The sequence below is a fragment of the Centropristis striata genome, chromosome 14, assembly GCF_030273125.1.
Source record: "Centropristis striata isolate RG_2023a ecotype Rhode Island chromosome 14, C.striata_1.0, whole genome shotgun sequence".
NCBI lineage: Eukaryota > Metazoa > Chordata > Actinopteri > Perciformes > Serranidae > Centropristis > Centropristis striata.
In genome coordinates this window covers 26,970,228-26,994,785 of record NC_081530.1, presented here as the reverse complement: position 1 = coordinate 26,994,785, position 24,558 = coordinate 26,970,228, and the positions used below count along the sequence as shown (strand labels likewise).

At 42.3% G+C, this 24,558-nt stretch overlaps 1 protein-coding gene across 1 annotated transcript; it reads right to left on the bottom strand.

The window, feature by feature from the left end:
• Positions 1–795: 795 nt before the first annotated feature.
• Positions 796–24,504, bottom strand: LOC131985007 (ankyrin repeat and IBR domain-containing protein 1-like). The gene is made up of 21 exons (XM_059350005.1): positions 24,363–24,504; positions 19,795–20,135; positions 14,974–15,145; positions 14,746–14,877; positions 13,844–14,035; positions 12,190–12,307; positions 11,863–12,083; positions 10,753–10,841; positions 10,513–10,657; positions 10,135–10,295; positions 9,785–9,873; positions 9,399–9,529; positions 9,117–9,251; positions 8,459–8,545; positions 8,260–8,326; positions 8,030–8,175; positions 6,381–6,559; positions 6,144–6,195; positions 5,914–5,970; positions 5,637–5,760; positions 796–5,268 (listed from the first exon to the last, which is right to left on the bottom strand). The coding sequence occupies exons 2-21, from the start codon at positions 19,980–19,982 to the stop codon at positions 3,815–3,817; spliced, it is 3,939 nt and encodes a 1,312-aa protein (XP_059205988.1). The 5' UTR covers positions 19,983–20,135; positions 24,363–24,504; the 3' UTR covers positions 796–3,814.
• Positions 24,505–24,558: the final 54 nt, after the last annotated feature.

Sequence of the window (24,558 nt, the reverse complement as noted above, 5' to 3'; positions counted from 1 at the left end):
GTCACTAATAATATTAATGATGGCTCTGTTGTTTTCCCGTTTAGTAAAGCTGTACAGCTACTACAGTCACTCTCACTCTGTCTGATATGAGGTGATGCCACTGAAATATGTGTGTGAAATTATAATATATGATTTGCTTAAATTGGAGGAAAACGCAAATGTTTGTGTTGTTGTAGTACCCACCGACTGCCAGTAGATGTCGCTAGAGAACCATTTAATTTAATGCCTTTTACCATTCTCACTGGTAATAGTGTTGTCCTGCAGCCATGGGATGTTTTTTCTTTTTTTTTTTTAAATGATCAATGTTAGTTATTGCACTCAACATACTGTTAAATATTTCAACAAGTTGCAGAATACTAGAGCAGAGTTCTATTCACAGAGCCTTCCCTTGAAATCAACCTAAGAGCTAATAGAACAACAGCCAAGTGTCAGGGAAAAGACACTGAAAATGCCAAAAAGTACATTAGATATGTTTAATTGTTAAAAACAAACAAAAAAAAACACAATATAGACAGATACTTGTATTAATAGTTCCTAAAAAATAGGAAAAGTAATTTCTGATAGAAAGTTTACAGAAATCTGCTCATATCACCAATTTTACACAAACTTTCTGCAGTTATTACATTCACAATGTTAAATGCAGTAAATGCATAAAAATAAAATATAATGAATTCAGTTGTCAGCTGTATTAGAAAAGGAGAGCCCACTGCTGTAGCGATCACATTATTTTTTCTCTTACAGATAGTTTTGGAAATAATGTCACAGAAAAAAAAAGGAAAAAAAATCTCATAGAGACACACTTTCAGTTGTTTTTATTGAGAGTAAACTTTGCACTGACACTTTCATTTACAGTTTTGGCCACACATCAAACCTCTCTTATGGACCCACTGGGAATGTATCAAGTATAATCTATGCAAGTGCAATTTCATTTTTATTTTTTAAATTCTGAAGTGGTTGTTTGAGGGACTGCTAAAATATAAACAGTATATATGGAGTACAAAATGGCACTGGACCATTCCCTTGACACCATAAATCCGAATCTAAATCAATCAAATAAAAAAGGAAATAATAATAATATTAATAATAATAAAAGCTGCACTCATCAGTCCTCCACATGTGGCCTGACAGCACTGGATTAGTGCAACACAGTAACAGCATGCTTGTGCAAATTAAAAGCTCACCATCGTGTTTCCTGTTGCAACCTTAAATAAACGTTGATTAAATAATTCCTCAGTAATCTGGGTCTGAAATGTTTTTCAGCAGGCTTTATGAAATGTCTTCGTCGGCAGCACCTACAACCTGTCCAGCACCTTCACAGTTTAATGTTCAATACGGAGAGGAAAAGGTGTTATTTTTGAGGGTTTTTTGTCACTTCAGACCTCACACTTTAAAAAAACTTCAAGCTCAAACTACCAATTAGAAGTGATGCATTTTTGATCGCATACCTGGCACCTTTTTGTAAAGTAGAGGGCGGAATTTAAACAAAATCAGAACATCCAATATAACATTTGTTTGGCCTGCCTTTAAGTATGACTTAAGAACACTCCAGTATTATAATTTCAGTCGCAAAAGCACTGGGTCATATCTCAACACAACAGGCAGTGTTTAATTCTCTTGTAAACATTACAGCTGGGGAATAAAATTTAAAGATAAAGGCTGAGGGATAACCAAGATTCAGAGTGCTACATCACAGAAGAAGAAAAATCAAAGGCCAACTACATTTGAACTTGAAGATACAGTGGTTGTTATAATTATAGTGAAAACTCTAAATAAAAAGTGTAAATTCAAAGCAGTTTTCCTTCTGGAGATTGAAATAAAACAAACGTGTGGCAAACAATACTAATGTGCATCAAGAGCTTCAGTGTATGGCAGCAGCCAAAGTGGTGTTTTCTCCATCATCTTCCATTAGCAACTTTGTTTATCATGTTTAAAAAGTAATGACACTAATAAATAATACCAACAGATAAACAAATACGATTGAAACAAAAAGGCACACAGACCCAACAACTCTGGTCTCAACTGGAAGAAATTTCCTCTCTATATAATTAAGAAATAAAATTTTTAAAAAGGATAAATTACAGTAAAAACCCAACCCATCTCCCAGCTATCAACAGCACACTGTACTCGCCATCAGTAGTGGATAGATTTGATAAAAAAACAAACTAAATGAGTGTTTCCGTGTACAGCATTGTCTGAGTGTTTCAGCTCAGTTTTCATAACAGTTTCAATGTTCAAAAGAGACAAAATGTGATGATAAATTACCATTTTAAAACAAAAAGGTAAATATGTGTAAATATAAGACTTACTGTGGTGTGAAGTCAGGCTCTAGATTTTTAAAAATCTATTTCTTCTATCTATCTATCTATTATCTTATTTCTTCTTTCATACATGACTGGATCAAGTTTTATCCACTGAAAACTTTGTTTCCATTAGAGTAGAAGTTGTCAACTATAAAATTAATTGCCAACTTCTTTGATAATGAATCAGTTTGACTAGATAAAAAAAATATATAACTCAAAATCCTCTGATTCCAGCTTCAGAAATGTTAATATTTTTGAGTTTCTTTCCTCCTCTGTAAACTAAATATCTTTGAGTTTGTGGACAAAACAAGACATCTGAGGATCATCTTGAAATTTGGGAACACTGACTGTTTTTTTTTTTTTTTTTTAAACCATTTTCTGAAATTTTAAAGATGAATTGAGAAAATAATCAACAGATTAATCAACAATGAAAATAGTTGCAGCCCTACTTTAGATGAAAATTTGTGTTTGACGACATTATTTGATAACAGTGATACATTCAAATGATGCAGTGATACCTAATTTTTTGTATGTCAAATTTGAGAAATTATTATTATTATAGCACTTTGTGCTAAAGAGTTTTGTACATTGACACTCTGCTGTGAAAACTGAGCCAAACTTGGTTTAAAATACAGCAGTATATGGATGATGTGTGAATGAAAGCTCATCTACGGTAGAGGATTTTATGGAAAAAGGGTGGCAGGGTGGTGCAGTGAGCAGGAAAAATAGGTTTAAAATCCCTCCCAACAGAAAGCACCCATGATGCGGAAGTGCCTTTGAGCAAGACTCTGAACCTCCCTGTGCAGAGGGACGAGACAATATCTCTTCTGTGATTACAAAAGAATCATTACTGTCATAAAATCCACATCAGCACGTTGCACTTCTTTGCAGCTTACCAAAAGGAAACATCAGTAGTGTGTTGGCTCTCTCACAAAGCAGGCACAGTGTGCATGAAGGTCCAAAAATCAGAATTAGGCCCTCTGATTGTACAGTACGCTAAAACAAGCTCCAAGGTTATCATTGTATTTGGCTCCAGGAGGCTCGTGGTTGGGTCAGTGTGGTAATAAAAAGTGTGAGTGTACGAGGCAAGTTTGGATTTCAGCATGATCAGCACCAAAACTTCACCCTGAACAAACCGAGAAGACAAATACAGGGAATAAATAAAATAATATGTGCAGCATCTTATGTGTTATGATATCAGTAGCTTTCCATTGATGTACTTTGCTTTAAACACTCATTTGTTTCAAAGAATAAATTTGTCTGTTAGATCAGACAAAAGCACTTAAAAAAAAAATTAAAATGCGTATGACATCATCTTTACTGGACAAAGTCCGCAGGGTTTTATGTCCTCTCTAGATACAGTATAATACATACAGTAAACACTCCAAAGCGACATCTTTCACGGAGGCATCACTGTTATAACTTATATTTTCCCAGTCTTTGATTTCTTTCCTCTTTCACTTTCACCTCTCTCCCTGCACTTAACCTCCTCTCTCTGTGTCGTTCTGTCGCTGTCACACTAGGTGTACTTGCTCCTCCCACTCCTCAGGTGATTGGTCCTCCTCCAACTGAAGGATGAGGTCTAAGTCTCTCTCTGTGGCCGGGGCAGTGTGTGCGGGACTGTTTCCACATTGGGAGTGTGAGCACGGGTGTGCGTGCGCTTCGTCCAGCGACAGGTCAGCCACACACCCTGCGTCCACACCCTCTTCGCCAGCCTCTCTGTTTTCTAGCTCCAGGGTGCTGGGCCGCGTCGTCTTCGGGCCCTCCGCACCTGCAGCACCTAGACGGGGACTCGCCGACCCCCTGTCTGCTTCTGGCTCGCCCTCCAGGGGCTGCCAGATAGGGGCGGGGGTCACGTCCCTGGAGGTCTGGCTCTCTGACTCAGTCTCAGTGTGTGTGTCGGGGGAGGAGTCTGTCTCTGTGGTGGGTGGGGAGGGGATGAGGGCCAGGCTCTGCGGGTTGTTCTGGGGGTTGATGTTGTTGTTAAACCAGGCCATGATGTTGTCCAGCAGCTGGGCACTGGCTGTGGGATCCAGGGCCTCGAGGCTCTGAGGGTCGCTGGGGGTGAAAGCGCCCCCCGGAGGGATCACCGGTGAAAGCAGCAGCTCCGGCTCGAGCTCTGGAGACGGGAGGCACAACTGGGCGGGGGGCTGGGGGTCTGATTTGGGCGGGCGTTCAAGAGCGTAGGCAGCAGGACGCTCCTGAGTGTAAGAGCTACTGTGTTCGGGGCAGGGGTTGTAAGAGCTGTCTGGTTTTGGGGTGCTGTCATACGTGGCTGCATGTTGCCGGTTACATGAACTAGCTGGGTTTTGGTTGCGTTCAAGTGAGGCAGCGTGTTCAGCCTCAGCTAAATAACCACTGGAGTGGCAGTAACTGGGATCTGTAATGGCGATATGGTCGAGCACGTATGGAGCGGTCAGTGCATTCTGGTCCGGTCTATGGCTGCAGTCGCTGTAAGCAGGTTCAATGGCGTAGGGTGCTGTGAGTGTACTGTGGTTGTATGTGTGGTGAGAGCAGAGCTGCTCCTGTGTGTGTGCGTCCAGGTCGTAAGGAGTGGTGATGTTCCCCAGTTTCATAAGGCTGTCTCCCAGCTCCAACAGCTCTGCACTGAGGGAGGGAGGCGGAGGAGGGAGGGGCAGGGCGCTTGAGGTGGGAGGCTGGGAGGTGGAGTCTGTCCTGTTAGGGGGGCGAGGAGGATCCAGGAGAGAAGATGGGAACGGGGGACCTCTGGCTCCCGGAGGGCCGTCCGTGGTGAGAGAGTGCAAAGCGACATCACCCAGGTCTCCTGCGGAACCCGGCCTCCTCTCCTGTACTCTGTCCATTCCCCGATCCAGCTCCACTCTCCCCTCCAAGCCTCCCTCTCTGCGGGACTCCTGCAGGGACAGCTGGATGGCGAGCAGGATGTTTGGATCGTCTTCATCCAGTGAGCCCAGCGCTCTTCTGCGGCCCTCGCTTCTCTCTGGACCTTCTGGAGCACAAAACATCACATTAGAATAAGGAGTGCTTTGTAAAGCCTGATTACAAATTGATCCCAGAGATCAATGCCTCTGTGTGCTTCGGCCAGACCAGATTCATGAAGCAATAACTTAAAATCCTATTTGCTGGTTGTCTGGCGTCGTGACAAGTCAAAATTTATAAATGGAGTCAAAGGATGGAGATGGATAAGGATCCAGAGTGTGTGCATTAGACATAAATCACAACTCTACCTATACAGTACAATGCAACAAAGAGGTTTCTCATTTCCAAAATACCCAACACCGTATATACACCTTTTTTCCTTTTGCATAGTACTTTCTGTAATAAAGGGCTTTATTTTATAGTAAACCCTTCGCAAACCTGTGTTGTCACTCCTCCTGCTGGTCTCTGGTGTGTTGCTGCTGCTTCGAAGGTTGTGCAGACTCAGCATGTCTCCTCTGCGCCGTGGTCTGTGTCTACGGCGGTACTGGATGTCAGCATAATCCTGCAAGGAGCGATTCAAGCTGGGTTACTAAAAAAAAACGACTCTAAAAGCAGTTTTGTGATATAAATCTATTTTGTACAGAGCATGCACAGAAAACTGAATTCAGCCAATGCATGCATGTGCATAAAATGCCAGAACTATCATGTGCATTACCTGTGACTGTCTCTCTCTTTGATCTCCTGCTCCCAGGACAGAGTGACGACTCCCCATCTTAACACACACACGAGCAAACTAAGTCAGCTGCAGCCGTAGTCATGCATTTAGATGACCTCATACTGAAGTAGGTCACTAAGCGCCGGTTCAGGGAATAGCATTAGCTGGGCGCGTAATTAATGGTTAGCAAAACAAAAGTTATTATTTCAGTGTGTGGGGTGACAGTTTACCTCAGGGGAGGCGAAGCCAAGGTACTCCCAGTCCCATGATCCTCCTGGGTAACTAAAACAAACAAACGCAAGAATGTTTACCCACAGCGATACACATGATTACTTAAATTTAATTTGCAGTTTCGGTGTGGTTTGTAATAAAATATTTATTCTTTATTCATCCTTGACAGAGGAGGGATAAAAAAATACAACTATAAAAAAAACATGTAGTGTTTGAGTGTGTGTGTTTGTCATTACTTCCTGCGGGGAGGATCAGGAGAATCGTTAGGAGCGACGCCTCGGGCCACTGACGCCAGGAATTCTTGCCTCTTCTGCTGCACCAGACGAGCCGCACTGATTATCTTGTGGCAGGGAGTCCTCAGATACGGCCGGTTGACCTTCTGGGCCAGATCCTCCACAACCATCTCCAGGTCCGTCTGAGAAAAAGACAGTTTACTACCATCTGTTCAGAGACTAGAAATTTGTAAAAAAGGATTGGCCACTCATCAAAACTTCTAATATAGACGAGACATGAGCTGAGCAGATTTGGAGTATTCTTCATCTCACAGGAGATTTCATCCAGTTTTAAGCCTGTGTAAGTGTTGGATAAACAGACAGAATGGACCTCTGGTGGTTCAAATATTTTTGTAAGGCTCTGTTCTGATTTACACTACTTAATATCAATCACTACAATCTCAAAACTCTGTATGACAAAAAAAACCTTGCACAATCGTCAAGGAACTGCAAGTGAGCCAAGCTAGGAGAGAATGTGAGTGTAGTATCTTACAAATGTACACAAACACTATAGCTTCAGGATTTGTAATGAGAATTGAAAATATTAGTCAAAAGAAAGTAGTACACCATTTTTCACAGGAATGTTGGAACATCCAAAATAAAAAATTTGAAGCTGCATCAACACACTAAAATGTGTTATGTTGAGGGGAGCTTTGTGCAAAATGTTTAATGCATATAAATCATATGCAGTATGCATATAAATCATATGCAGTACAGTAGAGAAGTGCACTCATTGCAGAACATATAGCCACCAGGTGTGTCTGGTGACATGTTGGAGGGGAACCAGGAGTGCAGTATAGTCTCATATAATTTTCTTTGAGATGCATAAAAAAGTGTAATAGTGTTGTAACCGAGTGTCCTTGGGTTCCCCTAACTGTATAAAGTAATTAAGGAAACCTTAAACAAGATGATACGTCCAAAATTCTCAATTTAAACATTTATTAAGAACATTTTTTGCAAAAGACCACACAAAATAACCCCCACATCCCTCTCAAACAAAGAAGAGTTGAATCTGACTCAATTGTTCTCCTTTACAGTCAGGATGACGGCAGAGATAACAATTTACTAAACAAATTAGTCTTCAGATGCTCGAGTTCAAAATGAGACCAAACTTTTCTTTTGTGGATGCCAGTTTTTGAGCCACTACAAAGGGCTAAATGTGACCTGCACCAGACTAGGTACACTTGTTTTTTAGCCTTGCCGATTCCCGGGGGTTCGGTTTAACGAGTGGGGACAACTGGGGAACAAAACATGTAGGTGTTTTGTTCAAATTTTACTTTTATCAATTTTAAATGCATACCGATCCCATCTGTGTTTCGACACCTACCATTCACATAAGTACTGCAATAACCACTGATTGATTTTTATGGAGATTGACTTCGTTGACCCTTTCACCTGTCGTCTAGCATCACCCTCAGGCCTAAATACAAATCTGTGCGTTAGAAACACAAACCCTAATGCTCAGATTGTCACAGAATTCCCGAAACAGCCCTTTGTTTGTCCCAACCAGTTCAGCCAGCCCGTGTGGTCTAATGAACACGGCAGCCTCTGGTAATCACTGCAGGGGTTTTAAAGTTGTTAGTCTTGTTCATGTCAGATATGTATAAGATTACCTGCATGAGCTCAAATATCTCCTTCTGAGTGCTGCCTTGCTGCAGGAAGAAGCCGTACGGGTAAGAGCACTTCAGGACGCGCCGCGTCTTCAGCAGCTCACTCACACCATCCTCAATGAACCGCGTGTCTGGAGGAGTCCCTTCACCTGGACGAACGAGCCAGTATTATAATGAATATTATGATTAAAACGAAACACTCTTACACCTTGTATCATTTAAGAGAGACTCACGGCAAATGAAAGCTCTGCTCAGCTGCTCCATCTTCTCTTTAGCGGTTTTTAGTAGTTTCTGCTCCAACTAACAGATGAGAGGAGAGAATACACGCTTAATATTTAATGATCATCACGTTCTAATGCCATCAATCAGAAAGTGTTTGAGAAATTTAGCTCTGCGTTATCAATGTGTGTGTATGTGTGGAGAGTGCATTACCTTATAACTGTGTTCATGGTTCTTAAAGCGAGTATAATAGTGCATGAAACGATCCAGCTCTTGAAAACTTTTGTGCTTCTTTTCTGCCTGTAACAAAAAAGCACATTGAATTCACTGGAACGGTGTGTGTGTGTGTGTGTGTGTGTCTGTGTGTGTGTGTCTGTGTGATGCATTAGGTGCTGCGGGGCACAAGAACAATACTGTATCATCTGACAGGTGATGAGGTAGTTCCTGTGAGTAGAAATGTGAGCAGGTAAACGTACGTTTGTGGCAATATATTTTGTGCAGCTGTTTTTAGAAGTTAGAGCTCATGTGTGAAAGAGTTGCTCAATTATGGCATTAAGTCATAATCATATAAGGCTACAGTTATTTAACATGATTTTTCCAAAATATAGATTCATCATATTTGGTAAACTATATTCAACGTATTTAAATCAGTAACTCTGCGAGAAACGGGCGAAATCGCACCGCAGTAAAGGAAAGGAGGATTTATCACACAAGACAGAACAAGAGCATCACTGCAATAATATGCAATATGCACAACAAATAGCTTCATCTCTCATTTATCTTGTTTTTATGATCATTGAAAGTCTGAATTGAAAATAAAATCTGATTAATAGCCCAGCCCTAGAGTGTGATTTTGAGTGTGTGTTAATACCTCCACAGTCATCTCCTTGGACTGCTCCTCTAGCTGTTGGATGACCTCATAGCGAGTACAGCGATAGTAGCCTCCTGTCGATGAGCTGTGCTTCTTCCACTCCTCCAGACAGATCCAACAGAAGTCATACTTGCACTGCGGAAAGCGAGAGAGAGCAGAGTCCATTTCATCAATCTAACGACAGCACAGTAAGAAATTAAATAAAAAATGCGGCATTATTAATAGCCTGTGACCATAACGCAGTATCTGTAAAAATGATGACACACAGATTAATGTGTGTACCTTGGCACACTGCATATGGTTGCAGCCCTCATTCTTCTGAATGGGTGACTTGCAGTTGGCACATGGTTTTGAGTTGGTCAACAGCCACAAGCAGTTAGCAGCATCCTCATAGGCCTCGCCCACACCTGCCACTGTGGAAAACACACACACACCTAACACATCTAATTTGTCCAACACCTGCCCTGCAGATACACTCTCCAGCACACACAGATATCAATGACTTGAACACCTGCCACTATGTTATAAAAATATATTAGACACATCCTGGTAGGCTGTCCTGACAGCTGCTGTTAACTGCCTTGTTGTGGCGCCAGCTCACTGAAGTGCAGCTAAAACGATCCAGAGTAGCACACAGTGGAGCAGAAACAACACAGCAACAGACTTACACTCCTCAGGTTTCATCTCTGTGACTTTCTGGAGCCAGTTCCTCCACATCTGACAGTCACATGGCTCATGGGCCTCGCCAAGGCACTCCCTGCAGGCACCGAGGATGACAGGCGGAGAATTAAATGCAGTAAAATACAGTGAATTAAGACAAAATCAGAAGGACAACTTGTCACTACTTCTTAGGTTATTTCATTAATACAATATCCAGGCCTGCTCCTTTAGGTTTAAGCTCTGTAAATCTTGAGGAGTTGCCTTGCACAAGTTTTTAGCCACCAACACCAGTGGCCTCTTCTTCCAGCTGTGTTAAGTGTGCCAGTTTGTGTATGTGCCAATAAATCCTGAAGTGTACCAGCAGAAGAGGTGACCCTTGCCACAATCGACAGCTGGGGAGGGCAGCAAGGGGAAACTGTGTGGGTCACTGTCCCCGGGGCCCGGTCGGGTGAGACGCACCGCCCGCTCACAACGCGCTGCAGGACACCATCGGATGGCGGGGTTGTTCTCTACAAATGCCTGCAATCAGGAGACAGGGGAGAGATGGTTAAGTGGGTGAGGACACAGATATTAAAGGGGAGGAGGGAAGGCAGGCAGACAGCAGGGAATGTACAGAGCAGAAGTGATTGGGAAATGCCAAAAAACAGGAAGAAACAATCAGAAACATACAGTTTTATACAAATATACAGGAACAAAGACACAAGAAAAACATTTACAGATGGTTGTTTTTTTTTACCTTGATGTCAAACTGTAGATATCGCTGGTCCATCTCTCTGGAAACGACGCTTTCTATCACATGCACAGGCACCAGCTGGTAGCACTCGTAGGCCGGGCAGAAGATATTGTGCGCGTCACCCTCCTGAATCTTTACGTTGAGGAAGCTGAGAGACACAAATGCATAGACAGGTAAACTGAAATGAAAAAATGCTTCAGCACATTGAAGTATGCATACATACACATACAAACAGGTTCCTACCCTTCCCAGCATGCTCTGCAGAACTCGTGTCCACAGGACATGTCGACTGGATCCTCAAACACTGAGATAGAGCAGAGACAGATACCACACTACAGGGAGACAGAAGATAAACGCAGATATTACATCACAGTGATGCCGAACAAATTACTATACATTTCATTAACTTGAGACTGAAGGCTTTTTGCTGTGTTGTCGTCATAATCATACACAGAGAATGGACAAAATAACAGCAACATATATAGAATATGATGCAAAGCAATATAACAGACCTGCAATAATTTCTACCTACATGAAAATTGTATCGAAAGATTTTATCATTAGCCCTATTATTATGCCAAAGTCCATACAGCTCCATCACACTTTTCAAATAATATTAAATCCTATACAAACTAAAATTGCAACCTTTAGCACAGCCAGTTCTTGTCTGATTTTCAAATTTCCCCACCGTCTTTAAATGAATCAAGTGTGACCTCTTTTTCCCCCAATGTTTGTAAAATACATTATTAAAGAAAGTCTACGTTCTCCCTTATTCTATCCATGATCGTGCTGTTTTAATAGAGGTGCATGACTTCATATTTTGCAGTGGAAAAACAAGGCCACAGTGAGTAAAATGTGACAGGAGCAAAACAAAACTATAAAAAAAATCATGTGCTTGGGGTTCAGAGGGTTAAACTTTAGCCAGGATTTACAGGCAGACAAGTACTAGATGTGTAATTACACCCGTCTCAACAGCTACAGTGAACAAGAAGCTTCTGCTTATGTGCAACAGCAAAGAGTAGAAATGATAACTATTGCCAGAAAGTTGGCCTATGACCTCCTTCGTTCTGGTAAGATTAGACATTAAACTTTAGTAATCAAGCAAATTAGATGGTTCAACTGATAACACCATTTGGCAGTATCGTCACAAGCTGCAGGCCGTTAATTCAAGTCACACCTCAGTAACTCTGTAATCTTTTTGCCACAACCTACCAAGTAATCACTCGTTAATCAACAAAATAATTTCATGCACAAAAGTACGTTTTTAAAAAGCACACACACATTTGCAGCATGTTTAACTTGAACACTTATTGACCAGGTAAAAACTTTTCAAGTCATCACTGGGTGTCTCACCGAAGCCAGGCCCTCCTCTCCAGGTGTGAGGCAGCTGTCGGTCGGGGAGGTGAGGGTGAGTGTGAGTGGAGAGCGTGGGGTCCTGGGAGTGCGAGGTGAGGGCAGAGTGTCCCAGGCGTTGTACCCGCTGGGTGGTGGGGTGGGCATGGTCACACCTGAGCGCTGGCAGCAGCCCTCAGCGTCTGACATCCAGGCTTCCAGGAGCTTTTCTCTGTCCCAGTCTGAGAGAGAGAGGTAACACACACATTCAGAGACAGGGGATATGCATGTAATTGTCTCTGATTATTGGAATTTGTGAAGGTCCAACGAGTGAGAACTTGAACACACCATGTGCTCGGAGCAGAGCCTCAGCAGTGAAGAGGGGGGCTTGCAGCATGTCTGCCGTCTCCACGATCAACATGTCCTTCAGCCGGCGCAGGTCCTGAAGCTTCAGTCCCTCATAAGGCTGAAATATTAAGGAATGGGGGAGGGAGACATGAAAGAGAGCGAGGAAGCGACGGGGAGAAAGAGAAGGTCAGACATATTAAGAGAACGAGGAAAAAGTTATTTAACAAAAACAAAAAAAATTACAGGATTGAGACATATTTGAGGAAGTGAAAAAGATAATGTGAGAAAAATGAAAGGATAGGGATGTGGGGCAGCGGAGGTGGGGGGGTTGGTGGTTGTGGGAAAGAGAGATTAAGTATTAGCATAGATTTGGCTGCAGGAAGGAAGATCAAACTGCTATCAGTTGGCAGCAGCCACTGCTGAAGACTGTGCTGCTGCCCTCTGTTTCACAAAGATCCTGAGAAACATGAAGCAAGGTGTGTGCATGTGTATACTTGTGTTACTATGCAAAAAATGAGTCTAAGTTGTGATCTATAAAGAGAGAAAATAGAAAAAGGAGATATTTTATGTCACACTTCCCTCTGTAAATACAAGTTGATGCGTGTAACAAATTACTTTTTCAGGACTACTCAGGGTAACTTCCATGAAATTGAAGCACCTGTTATAAGCCATGTTTGTATTCAGATATTTCTATGCACATTTTGAAGTATTTATTTTATTTTTACATTACATTTTATTGTATTTTTATATTTTATTGCTTGAAGTATGCCTAGGTTGTTCTTTTTATTTAATTGTGTTGTCATTGTCTCTGTGTGTAATGCTGCTGCTACACTGTAATTTCCCAGCTTGGGATAATCAATCTATCTATCTATCTATCTATCTATCTATCTATCTATCTATCTATCTATCCATCTATCCATCCATCTATCTATCCATCTATCCATCTATCCATCCATCCATCCATCCATCCATCCATCCATCCATCCATCCATCCATCCATCCATCCATCCATCCATCCATCCATCTATCTATCTATCTATCTATCCATCTATCCATCCATCCATCCATCCATCCATCCATCCATCCATCCATCCATCCATCTATCTATCTATCTATCCATCCATCCATCTATCCATCTATCTATCTTATTAGAAAAGCTGCTCAAACTTCTGACAAGGCTACACTGTAGCATAGTTTATTCACACCAAACTATTGATTGTAAATGCGTCTAATACAAATTCAAAATTTTCAAAGGAAAATAGAAAAAAAAGTAATAGAAAAACACATTGTTTTTTGTTTTTTTTTTACATTGTGAGAGGAGTACATTAACACTAACACAATCATGAAATATCAAGGATGACATGATTAAGACCTTTTTGTTAAGTGAGTAAAATATGCCAAACTGTTGAAAATAAATCGTGAAAAACTAAATAAATGTGAATAAGCAGGACTCAATGTTTCCCAGGCTAGATGCCAGCACTGTAAGGACATTCCCTGTGAGGTGAGTGTTTAAAAATGGCAACACTGACTTACTTAGATCTGCAACCTTAAAAAGAATAAAAATAACATCATAGAAATAGAATCTATGAATATCATATTTATTTTAAAAGTCCAGCCAGCAGGAACCCCCCAGATCTCGTGACTGTGGTCTCACCTCTTTGTATTGCAGCAGGTTGGTTTCGCCATGTGCGTCTGTGTTTGACTGCTGAGCTGAAGAGGAGGAGAAAACCATCTGTGACTCCAGGCTGAGGGCCAGCTCGGTGTGGTGGTGCCGCTCGGCATGGTCACATGGCGTCAACTTGTCCTCATCCTCCACAAAAAGGTCCGCCTCGCTCTGGATTAGCAGCTACAGGGAGGGAAGAGAAAACAAAAGGAACGGGAGAAAAAGGAGAGAAATGGATAATGGGGAGGAACAAGAAATTGAAGGAACTTGCAACAAAAGAGAACAAAGGAAGTGAGAGGCAAGAGCAAGTGGAGCAGACAAAGAGAAAACAGGAGGAGAGAGAAAGATGTGGTGGCAGAAAACAGAAAAGAAATACAAGAAAGCAAAGTAGACAGTGACAAGTGAAAGAAGAAAAAAATAATAAAAGGACAGAGAGGAAAGGGAGCAAATATAACAAGAGTCAAAAGGAAGTTTAGTAAAATTGAGAATGATTGAGGTGTGGGCAGACAGTTTGTGAAAGAGGTTAAAAAGAGAGGGAAGAGGAGATGGGATGAAGAGAAATGTGTTCAAACTTTTTATCTTAAAGGATAATATCTGGGTTACATTTCCCCAGGCAGCCAATATCAGAGTTGAGCTCAATTCTCTTTCAATTCAGGAAGTGGATTTTCTTCTTAATTCAAAAGCTGTTAAATCTTAGAAAAACAAGGGAGGAAGCACTACTTGGATCTGACAGTAATGAAACACAGAGCAGATGCTCCTGATGCAAGGACTAGCATAATACTGTCTAGGGATTTATTGGCTGTAAAATCAAATCCAATCACACAGACCACAGACGGATCCGCCACACGGAAAACAAAGCTCCTGTTAATGTGAGTTTGAGCTCGTTCTCTCACCTCCACGCAGCTCTTCATGCCTGCGGCGGCAGCGTAGTGCAGACAGGTGCTGTGGTGATTGTCGGTGGCGTTGACATTGGCCTTCTCGTACTGGCCTCCCTCCAGCCTGGCCCCGGTCCAGCTCAGGATCATCTGGCGGTGGGGAAACCCACAAATACACACACATTATTCAAATTTATCAATACGCTTTTCTCACACCAACACTCAAGTTCGTCCACGTGTTCGTACCTGCAGGCAGTCAGCACGACGCTGCTCGTCCCTCTGGGGTCGGGCCAGTCGTGGCGACAGGGCTCCCTCTGGCAGCAGCAGGATTTGTGGGCCTTGGCACAGCACGTGGAGGCACGTCTCATTGTGCACATTACGCTTGTTGGGGTTCCCCTCTTTACTGAACAGGAAAGACCTACATTATGGAGATAAGAAAGGCGGGATTGAAGACATTAACAGAAGGAATAAGGACAAAACAGAGTTCAGACGTGACAAAGATCTCACGACAATAGAGTAAAGTCTTAAATCAGAGGGTGAAAGCGAAGAGAAAAGTGAAGTATACTAAAAGGGAAAGTCCACCAGCTTTTATGGGGAAGCCCAATATATGTTGATGGTAAAAAAAAAGTTGACTGAAGCAATAAATTCCTCAGTGTGCGCAATATTAAGTGAGAAAACTGAGCAGCTGCAAAAGTTTTACTCCTCACTGAGACAGAGGTGTGCTGGAGATCCTGAAGATAAACTGGAAAACCGAACACACCCAAACCTGCAGGGCCAAAAGGGAAGGTGATGAGAATTTTTTTCACCTAACGCTCTTTTCAGAGGTTTTTTTGAGTTGCCTCTTAGTGAAATGCTGAGTGAAGGTGGGCTTTAATTGGAAAAAAGTAAAGAAAAGGGGAAAAGTGAAGCATTAATGCCATGCCATTGACAATGAGGAAAATAATAATGAGTTTTTGCCATCTTGGTTCCTGTTGGTTCGCATCACAGAGCCTTTGTGCTTTTCTTTATTACATGCATAAGTACAGGTGCAACAGACCCTTGGCTGGGTGTCAGTAGTTTGCACGAAATGCATCCTGGTACATATAGGAATGGCCGCATGGCTCTTCAAGCAGGACAACTCAGCCTTCTCAGTTAATATAGCACACGATGTGGAATTTATTACTTCAGTTGACTACATTTACCATCAACACTGATTGAACAGCCACATAAAAAAGGTGGCAAATTTCCCCTTTAAGTGAGAGACAGATGTGGAGGAAGGAGTCAGCGGAAGGATGAGATGAGGGTGAAGTATGGTCGTCAGATGGATTGTGAGATGAGTGTTGGTGGGAAAGAAGAGCAGTAACGAGAGTAGAGGAGGAGAAGAAAGATGGCAGAATATCGACTATTTCTGTTTAACATCTCTGAGATAATGGACATGCTGGCTGGCGGGTGCGCACATACACACGCAGTGATGGATGTGCCAGTTGCACTGAGAGCCAGGCTGCGATTGCAGTTCTGTTTAGTAAATAGTTTTTCTCTGCTCTTTGTCTGTCAAAACCTCAATTCACTGATTAGCTTTCTGCTGTTTTATTTGGCTCCACCTATATCCTGCTTTTTCCTCTTCAAGTTGCTGTCTACACTTCCACTTCAGTCTCTCCTTTTTTATCACACGTTCTGTTTTCTCATCCTCTACAAAACCCTCCTCCATTGTCTTTTGTCTTTCTTCTACTTGACATCCTTTCTAACATTATCCTAATGCAGCTGCATGTTAAACTGGAGAGAAAACCCTGCTTCTTTCAACACAAACAGTTGAAAAGACCATCTCGCTAATGCATGTTCAACAAAAAAGAAGAAAATAATAGGATGTCATAGGATTTCCACTAGTTGAATACATACGAAAAATGCTGTGAAGCCTCTCCCCCTCTGCACCCTCTGCAGTAGCCGCTATTGAATTAGTGTTTGAATGTTTCCTTATTGTGCAGCCTTTCAGCCTTTTCTTCCACTGCTGTCCTGCTCTTCCACTTTTGACCTTCTTATCCTGTCAGCCACAAGCCCCTGCAGCCTCCCCCTAATGACAGTGTACTGCCAATTCACCCACACAGCAATAATCACTAATTATTCCCCTCTCAACTACAACCAATCACCCCCCACCTCTTCACACACATACACGCACATAGCCCCATGTTCAGGATGGATGGCCCTAATATCAGTCTACTAGAAACAACAGGCTCGGGGTCGTCACATGTTTTGCTGCAATTGTGGAGAACCAAAGCTGTTCAGATTGTACGGTAATTTGACAAGAGTTAAAACATTACAATTCACACTGAAATTAGCTTGGAGCGTGTGACCAAACAGGAACAAAACCTGTCTTGTAGCTTGGATGTGCTCCCGAAAATACAAAGGGAAGTTGCTGCTTGTTGACAAATACATCCGCTTTATGTCTTGGCCTTTTTCAAACAACAGGAAACCAAACGAGTCACTGTTATTTACATGTTTCTGAGACTGTTATGGGAAAAGGGTTACACTTCCTGATCTACATCCATCTTTACAGTAATCGGTTTACTTGTGATTTCCCCAAGTAGACCCTATTACGCACATCTCATGGGATCACTATCCAATCCACGGACACAGTGAATGTACGTGAAGCGGATACATGTTAAAAATAATCTGAAAAACAGACTCTGCATCTCCCGGCCCACGCTTGTCCTCTATGAGTCTTTATTTTGTCTGAGATTTCTCGGTCGTCTATCTGCTTGCCTCTGTCCAATGGAGCTGTTGGAACAAAGAAGCACTTCCTCTGATACTTATCAGGAGCAGAGCTCTGCGGTCAGCACGCCTCTCTGGCCCATTATACGTTAGTAGGAAGGGACACAAATAGCACACCAATTGATTCACTGCGTTATATTCACAGACTTGGACACATTAAGCAGTTGTGGAGTCACAGTTTTCCCCCCTACTCAAAACGCATCTGCACGTGTGCACACATGCAGATGCACAGATAATTGACTGGCCTTTTCAAGCAGCTTCCTCTGACCCCCCCTGTAATCACGGAAAGAAAGGGCAAGAGAGAGGAAAAGTGCGAGGAGGAGGTGAGGACAGCTATTGAGTCACTGAATCAGCTGTCGTGGTCATGGCCAGCAGCCTGATTATCCCTACAGGGGGTGAAAAGAAACAGTGGTGTCTTGGTCTCTGCATGTTTTTATAGTTTGACCCCTTTCTTTTAGGTTGTGTTAGACTCAATGACCTCCGTTTTTTTGTTTTTCTTCGACAGAAGATTTATCCAAGGGAGGGTGTGCTGGTGTGTGTACACCTGCTTCAAGCAAGTATGCATGCAATGAAAACCCCTGACAGCACAATAACGCTGCAGTAAATTTAAATGTGTTAACACTCTTAAAGTGACACTGCAGTGATTTAGATTTACACTTTCAATAAGTTGGGGGACTCGCAAGAAATAAAATCTACACAGCAGAATCCTGACTTTCAGGGCTCTAACAAACCTTCTGCACTCTGCACCAGCGGACAGCTGTGGACTTATACCAGTAGCAGATGTGCATGCGGCTTTATTCGTACAAAACTGAGGGTCCTCATCGGTCTGGTGCTCCATGCATGCACGTTTCCTAACTTTCAAACTAGTTCAAGACCAATATCAGCCGATATTGGCTTGTCATAGATATATATTAGTATCTATTGTTAATGGCAATATGCATCTATATGAAACCTTTTTTTACAGACATATTGCAGTAAAAGGCAGAAAAAATGCTTGGTGATTTAGAAATTATGTCATCATCACCTAGTTTGTGCAACAGAGTGCTCAACAATTAAAATGTTATTTCCTCCATCACCTAAAGATGGCTGAAAAGCAACAGGTAAACAGGCAGTAAGATGTGGGACCACTTCTCCAAAGATCGTCATGTAGTCAACATTGTAATACATTGCATGTACAATGCATAATAATGTTAAATCCCCCTAAAGTTAACTCTTTAAGGAAGCAGCCCTCTGAGTACCTCAGCATAATCGTATTCGTCATAATCTGTGAATTCTTCCCCTCGAAAATCGATATCGGTTTCAGACTCAAAAATCCCATAATGGTCCAGCCCTATTGCCAACTGCCATATTAGTCAAGCATAAGGAAAGAAAATGTCATTAGGTTTTCCTTGTATTAGCTTCAGTACTTATTATGAAGATGTGAGTAATGGCAGATTTCCTTGCACAACCTCTCTTTAAAAAAAAGCATCATTTTTGTTATAATTTTCTTCTTCTTCTTGAAAAACCAGAGAGAGGTTCATTCACCTCCAACTGGACTGAAATATGGAACAACTGGAGTATGTGCAGTCGGCATGCTTGCTATGTGTTACAGTCCTCAAGAACCTGGGCAGATGGCGACATTTATGTCTTGTGGACCGAAGTGGACTCTTGCGGACATGAGGAAAATATAATGCCCTCTTTAGTCCTTATAGTATCTGAACATGCTCTGCTTATTAATTGGCCAGATCTTTCATACTCTTCATTCCAAGTGTGAAACACACACTTTCTAACATGAACTTGAAGTCTAAATCAAGAGACAGCGATGGTACACTGAACTTCATTTGTAAAACTGGCAGAGTGAACCCTTTCATGTTTGCTTTTTGTTGAGACTCTCACAGTTGCTCATTCCAGTGATTGCTCCTTTTTAAGCTGGAGTTTGCACTTTTGTTAATCAGTGGATTTAATTGTGTCTGAATGCCTGTGTTTCTTGAGGCTAATGCACTTTTCCCGTGTCTGGCATGTGTCAACATGACTTTTGAATTTTTTTTTTTTTAACCTTGTAACATCATTTACATAGTGTGACAGCATATGCGACTGGGCCCTTTTGTATAAAAAGTCCTCTTTCTTGCCTTAAGAACACAATTATGAAAATGGTGACTCTCAGAAGTCTATTAAAGCTGACATCCTGCTAATTGTTATTCAGTTTAATATGACTCACTTGCATGGCTGTATTGGATAACTGCTTAACAACATTACAAGCCACAGCCTCAAACATTACTGTTGGATTCAATCAACACATCTGGCATTCTCAGCTAAATCCAAACCAAGAACACGTTTCTTTACCTCAGCAGACGGGTCATGGCGTGGCGGCAGACATAGTGCAGGGGCGTGTTGTGCTGGTACTGCTCTCCGTACGATGCATTGGGGTCCAGGCCGTCCCTGAACTGAGGGTTCCCCTCATACAGCTGCCACGCCAGGGCCTCATCGCCACCCACCAGGGCCTTGCGGAACTTGGTGGCTGTGTTTCCCATGGCTTCAAGCTTGCAAAGGGCTGCAGAAAGGGAGCTGTGGCAGATGCCCGTCTGCCTGCCTGCCTGTGCCTCCCTCTCCTCCTCCTCCTCTTCCTCCTCCCCCGTTCACAACAGGTCACAACTTAGAGCAACATGGTTCAGTGTTTTCCTGCCCTGCAAGTAGAAGAGAGAGAGGGGGAGATTGATTAAAGGAAAAGGATAGTGGAAAGAGGGACATGAGGAGAGGAAAGAATTAGAATGAGCGGGGGAAAAAAGGCTGGTGAAGGCAGGAAAAACAAGACAGAAGTCGGAAAGTGACGAAGTAGGTGGAAAGGGAGAGGCAGAGAAAGCAGCTCAATCAATCAGCCCATCCATCGATCAGCTCATGTGCTGTGGCAAGGATGTTATCTTACCGGAAATAGAGGGGTAAACGGAGGCACAGAAGAAAGAAGCTAGAAAGACAGAGAGATAATTATAAAGAGGGCAGGCAAGAGGGGAAGGTTAATGATATCCAAGCCATCGATTTGTTAGTCAGTTGATGAAAGGCACGGTCAATATTACCACAGCTGGCCACTGAGAGTCCAGTTAGCTCGCGATTGTGAAGAATTTGCATACATTAAGCTGTTTGCATGCTTGTCTGTGACTGGAGATATGAGAGTGTGTGTTAAACCGTGCAGCACTAATATGTTGGACCAAAACCAGTTTTACTTTTCCTCTCAGCCGCTAAACCAAACAATCACAAGAATCACAGCTATGGCTGCTGAGTTTACTCTCCCGGAAAAAGCTTATAAAAACCTCCTGTAGGTTCACAAGTTGTCATGATCTTTTTATTATGTTCCTATCAATTCTAAATATACTTTAGTGGTATGACGAGATTTTTTATATCACAAAAAAGAATACAACATGCAATAATAACAGTGTGGTTAAACAAACAAGCACACACTCTTTCTTGTCACATATTGTCCATAATCACTATCTTTATCGGTGTGTTCTGCTTCATTTCCTTTCTCGTCTTCTCCACCTCTCCTTCTTTCACACACACACACACACACACACACACACACACACACACACACACACACACACACACACACACACACACACACACACACACACACACACACACACACACACACACACACACACACACACACACACACACACACACACACACACACTATAATGAGTGGAGTCTGTATGTGAGTACATGTGTCTGTGTGTGTGTATTGGGCCATTGAGGGTATCATTACAGTCTTCATTCTATGGCCATCTGTCTGGCCCTCACAAAGAGCCTCTTTTAGCCCCGGCTACAGTTGGCCGCTGGCTGGCCGGGCTCTGGAACATTTGAATAACGTGGCTCGCTGCCTCCCCTCCTCTGCCTCCCATTTCTATGCAGTGACAGACAGGGACGCAGACAGGGAAAGCACACACTGACAGACGGAGGCATACGGGCCGCGGAGAAGCAGCAACCACTGGCGAATAATAGCCAACATCTTTTAAGTTCTGCTCCTGTGATGCATACATCAGACCAATCCTTGGTGTGTGTGTGTGTGTGTGTGTGTGTGTGTGTGTGTGTGTGTCTGAAGGGGTGGTGGTTGTGGTGAGGGGGGTTACTTTAGTTAATAGGTCAGTCTGTCTGCTTGGCTCTCTGTTTTGTGCACACACTGGTTTACTTCCAGTTCACTTCACTCCTCTGTGTATCTCCGCCAGTCTCTCTCTGTCTCTCTTACTAAATAAGGACAGGAAGTCTGGACATGGAAGAACTTTGGAATTCCAGGCAACACAAGGTTTGAACTTGGCAGTGACAGTGCAATTATCTACTATTACGAAAGCTCTTTGAGACCTAGACGTCATTTTGTGGTCGAGTGGAATGAGGCTGAGGAGGTGTTTCACTCCTTGTTGACTGGACGTTCGCCCTATTAGCCGTAAATCCATCCAGGAACAAAGGTATGTTTATGGATTATTGGGAAAAGAACATTTTTAAGTTACACTTGTGCCACACTTTGACACAGCACATGCCTCTTGTACACATGGTGTTCCCCATTTTAGGTAATGTGATAATCAAGACATAATGACTCATGAGCTCAAGAATCCCAAACACATGATTGTTGTCCGGAAATTTTTGTCTGATGATTCCTGCTGACAAGAACTTGTGTCATGACCCTCTTGGTTTCTCACTCACCCTGCCAGCAATACACTCATTCAGACAAAATGAAACTTTACTGGGTGTGACTGTCTTGGGGCTGTTTATGTATACACACATTACACAAGGGGTTCAAGCTTAAACAGTTAGTCTATAAATGGATTGGCAGAAAATCAGTCTTCAACTATTAAATAACTTTCCAAGTAAAAACACAGAATATTCTCTGGTTCTAACTTTTCTAACAGGATGATTTGCTGCTTTTTCTTTTTTTAAATGTAGTATCTTTAGGTTTTGGACTACTGGTTGAAGAAAAAACAAGTCATTTTAATTCTTCGCCTTTTGCTCTAGGAATTTGTTTCTCATACTTTATAATGGATTGATCAGGCACATAGATGCAGTTGGATTAGCGCTGTCAATATATACATTATTGTCATTGTAGGAAAATCGAATAATTGAATATTCTTATTTTAGGGTGAATAAAAAGTAAAAAATGGTGAAAATTACAGTAGTTAGAAGTACATGCAATTCAAAGCAATATAAAACAAAACAAAAAGCAGCAAATCCACACTTCTGAAGAGATTGAAGTTGGGAGTGTTTACCAGTTGTGCTTGTTTATGAATTTAATTACAGAGTCATTACAAAAAATAGCTGCCAATTAAATTCTGCCAACTAATTGACTGATCCTTTCAGGTCTATTGAAAACCATCCTTAATTGCAATCCTACCAGGGGTGCTGTATGTCATATAAAAATATTAATATTATACTGATATGTATCTCAACTCTATATGTTTAATAGAAGTCATACTATGATACGCTAGTAAAGCTACAGCTATGACATAAGTACATGAAGGATTTCAGTCCTACCTGCCATCATCCTAATAGTCAAATCAATTAGTACTCTGTAACTGCCACCGTTACAAGCCTTTATAACAACCACCACCCATTGTGGTGCCTTTACTGTTATCAAAACATCGTCACACTGTTAAAATAATCGCCTAAGTCATGTTTTGTCAAAATTGTTTTGTTTTTTTTGCCTAAACCATCTCCTCATGATGCCGGCCACCTATGGTAAAATCGTCTACATCCTCAGTTGATCAGATCATGTGATTTTACCCCTGTAAGATCATCACTTCTTTGACAATTTGCCACATTCATAGGCATCAGATAAGAACCCAGCAAAGAAGAGCTAGAGGGAGATTGTTTAGTTATCAGTTTAGTTAATCAGTGTTTTATTGTTGACACTAATATTGGTAACACTTTACTCTAAGGTGTCTACATAAGAGTGACATGAGCGTGTCATAAACATGACATGGGATGTTTCATGAACATTAACAACACTTTGAAGTAACATTAATGCTCATGATACTTGTCATGTCATGTCTCTGACTGGCTTGTGTGACTCTTATGTAGACACCTTCAAAATAAAGTGTTACCATATCTTGCATAAGTCCCAAAGGCATGTGCAAAAAATTGCCTAAGTTACACAATTTACACACAGTGGTATTACTATGCCAATAGCAATCCTTTGTTACATCCTTTTTGAGTGAAATGATCAATAAATGTCATATGTTCCACTTTTGGTGAAGTTTTTGTGTTTCCTGCAAAACTTGATAAATGAGTTAGGCGATTATTTTAACAGGGTGACGACATGCTGCTATCTGATAGTCATCAAGTTAAACACCTCTGTCAAAGTATGGGTGGATCATGCTCCTGTTAACTGACAAAACCAGGTTGTCAAAAGAGACATCAAACTTCCATAGGGGAGCTAAAGTCAGACAGGAGCTGCACAGTGAGATACGGTGCAAGTTACTTCAATAGCGCTTCGGCATTTACCAAAATTAGCTAGGTCACCGTCAATCAGCTACATATTGAGGTCAGACCTCGTGTGGTTATCCCTGAAGAAGTGTGTCAGCATGAAATGGAGCACAAAACAAACAGCAGCCGACTTCTCTGTGCATGTTTCTGTCCATGCGGCCCCTCGTTTAAAGCTCCTTTGTTCAACACACTGACAGCCTGTGTGAATCACTAACACAACGGGGAAGCGAGGTGTAGGTTGGCCGAAACATTACCAATAAAAACCTTGGGTGTTAACGTTTCCCCCACGGCAGTGACGGCGCCGTGGGAAAACGTTAACACCCTGAGGAGCCTACCTTGCTGCCGTTACCGAAGCTAGCAAACCGTTTCCCTCAGGTTAGCGCGTTGTGTTAGCCTCAACTACCTACAGCAGGACAACAACCAATCTCCGCCGTTATACTTACACGGTCGTTTCACTTGGTCACCAGTCGCACATTCGGGAACTTGCACAAATCGAGGGCCATTGTCTTATCGCTGTCATTCGCTTCCCCGGCTGCTTTTCCGCTGAACCATCCTCTCTGCCACCGGACCCGGCGGGGACGATGATGCTGCTGCTGGGAGCGGAGGGGCGAGACTGACTGGATAGCTTCAGTATGTTGT